The sequence below is a fragment of the Vombatus ursinus genome, unplaced genomic scaffold (assembly GCF_900497805.2).
Source record: "Vombatus ursinus unplaced genomic scaffold, bare-nosed wombat genome assembly UNPS02010193.1, whole genome shotgun sequence".
Classification (NCBI taxonomy): domain Eukaryota; kingdom Metazoa; phylum Chordata; class Mammalia; order Diprotodontia; family Vombatidae; genus Vombatus; species Vombatus ursinus.
In genome coordinates this window covers 6,649,239-6,659,251 of record NW_020949971.1, presented here as the reverse complement: position 1 = coordinate 6,659,251, position 10,013 = coordinate 6,649,239, and the positions used below count along the sequence as shown (strand labels likewise).

At 40.9% G+C, this 10,013-nt stretch overlaps 1 protein-coding gene across 1 annotated transcript in view; it reads left to right on the top strand.

Moving 5' to 3' along the window:
* The window catches only part of MAD2L1 (mitotic arrest deficient 2 like 1), a 10,502-nt gene extending 744 nt beyond the window's left edge, over positions 1 to 9,758 (top strand). The window contains exons 2-5 of the mRNA XM_027853746.1: positions 1,297 to 1,443; positions 5,825 to 5,945; positions 7,457 to 7,560; positions 8,804 to 9,758. Coding sequence (XP_027709547.1) covers positions 1,297 to 1,443; positions 5,825 to 5,945; positions 7,457 to 7,560; positions 8,804 to 8,976 — 545 coding nt within the window. The 3' untranslated portion in view covers positions 8,977 to 9,758. The remainder of the gene's footprint in view (positions 1 to 1,296; positions 1,444 to 5,824; positions 5,946 to 7,456; positions 7,561 to 8,803) is intronic.
* The last annotated feature ends 255 nt before the right edge of the window (positions 9,759 to 10,013 follow it).

Sequence of the window (10,013 nt, the reverse complement as noted above, 5' to 3'; positions counted from 1 at the left end):
TCTCTGTCTATCCGTCTGTCTGTCTGTCTAACTATCTATATGTCTGTATGACTGTCTGTCTGTATGACTGTCTGTGTATCCATTCATCCATCCACCCATCCATCCATCCATCTATATGTCTTTCTATCCATATATCTGTATCTATCCATCCATCTATCTATTCATTCATCTATCCATCTATCCATCCATCCATCTATCCATCTATCTATCCATCCACCCATCCATCTATCTATCTATATGTCTTTCTATCCATCCATCTATCTATCTATCTGTCTATCTATCCATCTGTCTATCCATCCATCCATCCATCCATCTATCTATCTATGTCTTTCTATCCATATATCTATCTATCCATCCATCTATCTGTCTTTTTGTCTGTCTATCTATCCACCCATCCATCCATCCATCTATATGTCTTTCTATCCATATATCTGTATCTATCCATCCATCTAGCCATACCTCTTTCTGCCCATCTGTTGATCTATCTATCCATCTGTCTATCCATCCAACTATCTATCCAGCCAGCCATCTATCTGTATCCATCTATCTGTCTATCTATCCATCTGTCTGTCTGTCTCTCTGTCTATCTATCTGTCTATCTATCTGTTCATTTAGCTAGCACTTGGAGGAAAGGGGAGCTAAGCCTGATAAGCTCTTAGTGGCTTGTATTGTGGCTGATGTTGAAAACACAGTGGAGAGCTTTGATGTCATCAGTGCTACTGAGCATCCCTTCCGGGGACTTGATCCTTTCACCCTCCACCAAAGCCCCATCCAGTTACCCCCTCTCATAGGACTGCTTTTTCCACAGGGTGCAGAAGCTGTCCCTTTTGACCAGGCTGGGAAGCCCCTGGTACCAGCATAGGGATGAGCTTTAAAGCCCAACCTGGCTAAGCTTAGAAAGTCTTCTCATAGAAGGTTAATATCTTTTGTCTTTAGTGAACTTAAAATCTGTAAAAGCCGGGTTTTATATATGAATGGTAATAATAAGTATTTGCTGCTGCTATTTTCATACATTGACTATTTCAGCATTGTACTGAAATATTACCATGAGAAAATTCACATTTTTATAGCCATACCTCAAGAGGATTATTTTTGCCATAGATGTTTGCTGACCATAAAAACTAGAATATTTTCTACAAGGAAAAATCAAAGTAGTACAGGTGGGTATATAATTGTATTTAGTGTAAAACTTTATTCTTAGCTGTGGGTTTCATTTCTTTCCTACTAAATTGGACTTAAGTTGAAGCATTTTGTGACCTTTAAAAGAAAATACATTCTTATTCTTTTTGCTTTTAGCATTTGGCATCAACAGTATCTTATATCAGCGTGGTATATACCCATCTGAAACCTTTACTCGAGTGCAAAAATATGGACTGACTTTGCTTGTGACAACGGATCCCGATCTCATAAAATATTTGAATAATGTGGTGGACCAACTTAAAGGTATTTGAACTGAAATAAATAATTTTGACTATTTTCCAGTCCTTGCCGAACCAAATGTAGGAGAATCTAGGTTCTTAGTCCAAAAATCAAGATTCTTTACTGCAAGTCTTTACCATTTGAAATAGATTGTGATGTCAAAAAGAAATCATGTGTCTAGTCAGTCAAGAAATATTTATTAAGTGTCTACTACATGCCAGGGCTACACTGTGCTAAGCACTGGGGAGCCAAATAAAAATAAGACAATCTCTGTTCTCAAAGGGCTCATAGTGTGTAGCTCAACAACTATGTAGAAACAAGCTATAGCGTTAAAATTGATTATTGAAATAAAAAGGAAACTGAGGACAAAGTTACTGAGCCATCTATGATTTAATCTGCAAAGCTAGCATTTGTGTATTAAACCAGGTCACCTGACTCCTCAGAGGTCAGAGACAAGGAGTGATTAACAGAGATGTTAACAAAAAAAGAGGAATTTGAAAAATTACAGAAACTAGTTTTGAACATAATTCATTTGGACAAGGCAAGTCACCTGACTAGTTAGCTTCTCCCAAACTTTCTTAATCCTATGCCAGATGTCTTTTCCTTCAGGTGGTACCTTTTGTAACCAGAAAGTGTATTAGGAAAGAGGAACTTGTGTTCGGTGGTTAGCAGTCACACACAGACACACAAACACACAGACACACACACACACACAACTCTCTCTCTCTCTGTCTCTCAGTTCACTACTCAACTACGAAAAAGAAAAGGGAGCTTCACCTGACCTCTGGCTAACCTTTCTCCAGCTACCAGAAAGGGGAGCTTGGCCTCTGGTCAACCGCCCCCCACTTCTGCTAGGACTTAGCTTTTTGAAAAACCTTATAATCTTATGATTATTTTGTTCTTCTAAATTATCTGCTACTAAATGATAACATCTTCTCAGTCAACTGTTCACTAAATCTCTAAGTAACCTAGACTTAAGAGACTATCTATGTTGGTCTGGCTTAGCTTAAGGCTAGCTCAGATCTAATCCTATAATCAAACTAAAAATAAATCAAAGTAATCAAGAAGAGCTGATTTCTTTTCAATAGGCAGAGTGAATTGGAAATAAGCAACAGAGAGAATTTATTAGAATTAAGGGGAATTGGGAAAGGCTTTCTGTAGAAAGTGGGATTTTTAACTGGGACTCAAAGGAAGCCAGAGAGTGGCAAGGAGGAGGGAAAGGATTCTATGCATGGCAGATGGCCACTGACAGTCCTGGAGTCTGGAGGTATGGGAGTGTCTTGGGGAATAGGGAGGAGACCATTGTCACTGGATAGTAGGGTACATGCTAGGGGGAGGGAGGTATCAGGTATAACAAGACTGGAAGAAGGAGGACAAGAGCAGAAACAAGATTTTATTTTTGATCCTAGAAGTGCTAGGGAGCCGCTGGAGTATACTGAGCAAGGGTAGTGGGGTGTCTTGGTTAGAGCTGTGCTTTAGGAAGACCTATGGATATGGATTTATGGATTGGAGTGGAAGTTGACTTGAGGCAGGCAGACACTCCCGCCCCGCTTCTCCAACAACTGTTGCAATGATACAGGTGTGCAGTGAGAGGAGAAAAAGGGGATGCATTTGAGAGGTGTTGTAGCGGGGCTAGACAGGCCTTGGCATCAACTTAGATGGGGGAGTTTGGAGGGGTTTGAGAGAGAGTGAGGATCCAGGGTGACCCCTGGGTTGTGAGCTCGAGGCACTGGGAGGATGGGGGTGCCTTCGACAGTCATAAGGAAGTTGGCCAGAGGGAACATGTTTAAAGCTGACATGACTGTAATGAGCGTTGGGGTTGTTAGGCAGCACAGTAAATAGCGTTGGACCTGGAGACAAGAAGACCTGTGTTTGAATAGCTCCTCAGACAAGTGACCCTGGGCGTGTCATTTAATTTTTGTCAGCCCAGGTTTCTTCATCTGTAAAGCAAAGATAATAAAATAGCAATCCTTTCACAGAGATCTAATTGGTGAACTTGTGAAAGCACTACATAAACGCCAGCTGTTAGCACCATTAAATGTGGTCATTGGGATATAGCTTCATTTTCTGTCTTTGGGATTTTGTAGCCGTGATCACTGAGGGGTCAGGGAAAACCCCTCAAGTCCCCAGATTGACGTGGGGTACTGTGATAGAATGGAAGCTACAGGGATTATGGGGGTCATCCTAGAGTGGATGGATATGCCCCCTTCTCAAGCAGCGGCAGAGGAGATTAGATCTTGCTTCCAGCCCTGGGGATCTGGGGAGTGTTTGGGAGAGGCCATCCCTGTCGGGAGCAGGGCCCCAGAGTGTGTATTCTACCAGGACCCCATTTTTGGAGAGGAGCATTGAGCATTTTGGTGAGGGAGCTGTAGATAGGTGACCAGATCGATGGAAGAAACTTGGGGACAATGCTTTTCTTTAAACGTGCCTATTAGTGTTTCAGAAATAGGAATTTTTTCCGTAAGCCTGAAGAAGGTTAGCCCATTCCCCTGCATTTTTCCTCTCTCCTTTTTTTAAAAGGAAGTAGTTGGAAAAGTCAAGTCCACAAGCATTGACTGAGCATCTGCTTTCTGTGCCAGGCACTCTGCCAAGCCCTAGGGATACATGGAAAGGCAAAGGTCCCTGCTCTCGAGGAGCTCACAGTCTGATGGGGGGACAGCAACTCACAAGCAAGATCTGTTCAGGATAAGCTGCAGATCATTAACAGAGGAAGGCACCGTCTTTAAAGGGGGGGAGGTGGGCATTTTAACTGAGACTTCAGAGAAGCCAGGAAGCAGAGATGAGGAGGGAGACTGTTCCAGGCATTGGGCCTGCCAGAGAGAATGACAGGAGCCAAGCGATGGAGGGACTCGTGGGTGACCAGCAGGAGGCCAGGGGCACTGTGTCAGAGAGTAGTCTAATGGAAGAACATTGAACGTTGTAGGAGGGGCCAGCCAGGTCGTAAAGGGCTTTAACCAGCATACAGAGGATTTTTCTTTTGATCCTGTTATTAATAGGGAGCCACTAGAGTTTATTCAGTTTTGAGAGCTCTGGAGGACAGGCTGGACCAGGGAAAGGCTTAAGGCAGGAAGACTGTCACGATAATCCAGGTATGAGATGATGAGGGCCTGCACCCAGGCAGGGGCAGGGTTAGAGGAGAAAGGGGCATGTGCACAAGAAATATTATGAAGGTAGAATCCGCAGGACATGGCAACTGAATGGATATGGGGATGAGAGAATAAGAAATTGGGGTGACACCTTGGTTTTGAGCCTGGGTGACTGTGATGAGGGGGTACCATTCAGAGTATCAAGCACATAGGAGGAGAGAGGTGGGGCTTTGAGGGGGAAGAGAACGAGTTCAATTTTGAACAGATTGAGTTTAAGATGTCTAGAGACAACTGAGTCTGGATGTGAGACTGGAGGTCATGAGAGAAATTTGGGGTTGGATAAAGAGATTTGAGAATCATCTGCATAGTTTGATAATTGAATCCCTGGGATTTGATGAGATCACCAGGTAAAATAGTTGTGAGAAATAGAGTGAGAAGAGAGGAGGTGGGACCGGGGCCCAGGGAGATGCACAGTTATCAAGGGTAACCTAGAAGAAGATCCAGGAGAGCAGACTGCGGAGGAGCGGTCAGACAGTTAAGAAGCAGGATCCCAAAATCGTAGAGAGAAGAGGGTGATCACCAGTGTCACTGATCAGAGAGAATGAGGTCGAGAAGGCTGAGGATTGAGAACAGACCAGTGGATTTGGCAAATAGAAGATCGTTACCACTTTGGAGAGAGAGATTTCCATTGAGAGATAAAGTTGGAAGCCAGACCATAGAGTCAAGAAGAGAGCAAAGGAAGACTTTGGATTTAAAATCTGAAGACCTGGTTTGGAATCCTGCCTGTGCTGTTTACACCTTTGTGACTTTGGATGACCAGGGGTTAATGGTGGCATACAGATTAATAACCACTCCTCCCTTTTCCATAGTACTTCTTAGCTGTATAAAATACTTTTCCTTCCTTACCTTCCCTTTCTAATTATTTTTGACTTTTATTCTTTGATTCAGGGCCTCTGTACTTAGTCCTTCTTTAATCTGTTTTCCTCTTGGAATTACAACTTTTGAGGTACCTGTTTTCAGATCCCTTTTCAGTTTTTGTTACTACCTTGTAGATTTGGCCCCGGCCCCTTTTTTCCAGTTGTATCTCACTCTAGAAATACCAATTCCTGCAGGTGATTGAGAAAATATTCCCCTATAATAGGAATTCTCCCACATCATTGATTGTGTATTTCAGTATTAACCTTTGCCCTCCCTTTGGTCATTTTTTCCCCATGCCCTCCCACTCCCCTGGGTGATAAAAATCGGTTAAGGTTTGATTGCCTTAAAATACCGCCATCACTTCTGTTGGCAGCAGACAAAATTGGTTTCTCATGTTGCAGACTGGCTGTACAATTGTTCGGTTCAGAAATTGGTGGTGGTGATTTCGAATATTGAAAGTGGCGAAGTCCTTGAACGATGGCAGTTTGATATTGAGTGTGACAAGACTGCAAAAGAAGACAGGTGAGTATCCACTTAGTTATTTTTATTTAAATTCATTTTTTCCCAATAAATATTTTCAATACCAATTCTGTAATGGAAAACCTACACAGGCAGTAACAGTACTTATTAATTACTTTTGTGCTAAACACTTTTTTTGAGACTCGCTGTCTTTCTTTTGCCCAAGCTAGAAGTACAGTAGATCCCAATACTGCTCAGTACAGAAGGTTATCCCTGGGCCTATTTGCTCCTCCTTAGGTTGGAGGAGACTGTTGACTCCCAGCTGCCAGGGGCTCCCCATACCTGTGCCATACTTAGTGTGGAGACTCAGTGGGCTTTAGCCTTCCTGCAGCACAGAACTCCCAGACTCAAGCAATCCAGCAGCCTCAGTCTCCCCAAGTAGCAGGGATTCAATCCATTCATTATGCTAGTCTTGCAGCTAAATGACAGATACTCCTTTAATGACTTTTTAATTTAGTTGTACTTTCTGAAAAGTATTAAGCTTAATTTCTTAATTTTAATAGTTATTGTTATGTAGGCAACTGCACTCATCATTTTGAGGAAATAAAATCTGAACATATTTTTTGCAAATAGAAATGAGATAGGATAATGGGTAGGGGCCCTAGCCTCTGGGTAGGTGACTCTGGACCCAGCACTTAACCCACTGAGTACCTCAGGCCACTTGCTGTTTAAGACAGAATTCCAAGGACAGCTGCCAGTTTCCTCACCTGATGATATCATAAATGCAAATCTAAAAACAGAAATCAGGCTCATACCACAAGCAGAAATGGAGGTGTGTGGCCAAGTGTGAAAAATAGAAGTGAATAAAGGTACTGGATTTTGGGAGACGGTCATGAGGACTGCTGCCTCCTTACATTTCAGGAGGTAACAACTTTGCTTTTTGTGTAGTTTTTTCAGTTGTGTCCAGCTCTTCATGACTCCATTTGGGGTGGTTTGCTGCTTCCTTCTCCAGCTCATTTTACAGATAAGCAATCTGAGGCAAACAGGGTGAAATGACATGCCCAGAGTTACACAGCTCGGAAGTATGTGAGGCTTGATTTGAACTGAGGAAGATAAGTCTTCCTGCCTCCAGGTCTGGAGCTCTATCCACTACTCCATTGCTTTTAATAAAATCAAAGTCAAGTTATTACTTCCTTCATTTTTCATTCTTGTGTCCCAAGAACCCAGCACATTAACTTGTACATAATAGTCATTGGTTGGGTTTTATACAAGATATTATTCACAAACTAGAATTGTAATGTTGAACTTTTAGAAATTACTCCGATATGGGACGTTAAGAATCTCTTAACTGTACAGCTTGAACTAGTGGGGGTGTGATCTCATGGCTTTTTTTTGGAAATGTGCTGGGTTTTTGTCAGGATCAACTGTTAGACTTAGCCTCTTTGTTCTTTTTTTTCCAGCATACCCTTTTATTCCTACCAGATGTTTGCTTGATTTTATAATGAACTTAGAAAGTCTTTTCTAGGTTGCATTCAATCAGCATCATGAACTAATATATTTTGCTTCCTTTGTAGTGCACCACGAGAGAAATCTGTGAAATCCATCCAAGATGAAATCCGTTCAGTGATCCGACAAATTACAGCCACCGTGACATTTCTGCCATTGTTAGAAGCAGCTTGTAAGTATTTGATATGAACTTTGTTGACTCTGACCCCATTTGAATAATTCTAGGATTGGTTCCCACCCTTTGGAACCTTCTGCTGGACTTGAATAATCCCTTGAATGTGATTTGGGGAATTTTACAGCTTTGTGGTCATGTAATTATTTGACCAGTGACATGAAGCCTGTTAGCATGGCGGATGGATTCCCGCTTATGAGAGGACTTGGATGAGTCTTAGAGCTAGTTAGTGATGAGACCAGGTATTGAAACCAAGGCCTCCCAATTCTCGAACAAGAAAAGGGCTTTGTTAATTAAACAGGTACTGAGTTCCACAAACGTTCAAATCACTTTTTCCCCCCCATCAGTGAAAGTATTTTAGTTGACACATTTATTGAACTAAAGGTGTGGCTGTGATTTTGTCACAGATCAAGGATGAAAGAATGGGAGCAAAGGGACTAAAGAGAAACAAATTTTAAGATATACTCAAGTAAAACAAGTATAAGATTGGGAACCAAAACTCCTGGGTCTGGGTTCAGATCCTGCCTCGACCTATAAGATCCTTGGTCAAATCACTCAACCTCTCAAGGCCTCAAGTTTCTTAAAGTTAGCGGATTAGAATAGATTTTTTTTTTCAAGTGTCTTTATAGCTTTAAATGCTATGGTCCCAGTAACCTAAATTGTCTATCTCGTGGTCTATTGATTTAGGGTTGTGTTTTTTGTTTTGAAGAAATTTCATTATATATCATTGTTCTCTGCTGGCCAGTTTAAAGTTTACTGATCTGTTTACAAATGGAAAAGTTTCTTCATTTGTACCGAAACACAGAAAATACCTCTTTTTAGAAGTTTTTCTAGATCTTGCATTATTATTAAAACAACAATTTGTGTTTTCTGTTTTAATCTGTTTGTACTGCTAAGCCCTGTAAGACCTAGCTGGGGGGTTGTGTTTTCTGCAGTCTCTCTAGTTTCTTGTTCCAGGTCCACAATCAAGGGTAGAAGTATTTGCCTGTTTTCAAACTTGGCTTGCTCTATGAACTTTGATGATAGGAAATTTGAGTTTCTCAATAGTGTTTTGGTGACCAGCAGTTTTTAATACCATACCTAATATCAGTGTTGGAAGAGAACGTGCATTGCTCTGTCTAAATCTTGCTGAAACATGTCGTGCAAAACCCACTGCTTCCTTAATAATTAGCCAAAAGAATGAAAGCCTGGTGTCCACGGGAAGTAACTTAGCACAAATTCCGTTATTTTCCCCCTGATTCAGGTGCATTCGATCTGCTCATTTACACGGACAAAGAACTTGTAGTCCCTGAAAAATGGGAAGAGTCTGGGCCACAGTTTATTGCCAATTCGGAAGAGGTCCGCCTTCGTTCCTTTACAACCACTATCCACAAAGTAAATAGCATGGTGGCCTACAAAATTCCTGTCAACGAATGAGGGGCAAAGGGAGGAAAATAATGTTCCTGTGATTCTCAAATCAGATTTCCCTTAAGATAATTTAAATAGAGTTGATGCATTTTATTTCATTGGTTAAACTTTAAATGGGAAAACTAATACTCTGTTGTACGGGGCGCAGTTATTCCACTGTCTGTACATACTTGACCTACCCGAGGGCTGACATCATGGATTAGAGAGGATTTTAGTGCTTTCCCCTAATTTTATTGTGTTTTTGGCTAAAATAGATCAGAACAGAAACACGGTGCAACATTGCTCAGTAGACAGAAGATATTCAGTGGTGGGTGCTAATACATATTTAGTGTTCAGCCTCTGTAAGTAGTATGCACTATTTTCAATCTTTAGTCTAAAGGTGACACTTGCTTAAAATCAAATGTTTTATTCATAACTTGAATAAAATTTTTAGTAAAGAGGTGATGAGTGTACCAAAAAGAGGTCTAAATATTAGAATTCTTTGTTTTTAGATTTTTATTTTGTTCCCGGGAGTAGCTAAAAAGATATCGATAATATGAATCCATCAGTTATGACAATGACTAATTCATTTTGTCCCAGAATATCACTCACTTCTTTGAAAACCTTCCAGAGTTTGAAATACTTTTATTATCAATATTTGTATAAGTTGTGCTGACAATGCTCTAGATTTCTCTACTCTTCTACTCCAGAGAACAAAACTCTGATTTTTAAAAATGTCTTTTTATATGTTTTGTGATAATCAAGCCTTAAATGACTGTAAATGGTGAAATAAAGTTAATTGTGTGGCTTAAGTTTGTGTCAGTTATTACTGATAGCTACATTTTATATCCGAAATACGTAAGCTCTTAGACTTGACCAGGTATCCCAAGACTGAAGTAGTAGACAGAACATTGGATTTGGAGTCAGAAAATGATGTTTCTGCCACTTACTACTTGGTCATCTCACATAAATCCCCTGCATCTCATTTTCCCCATTTTAAGGGCCTGGGTAAGGGCTGAATTAGATAATTGCAAAGGTGCCTTCTAGCTTTAAACTCTGCAGGTTTT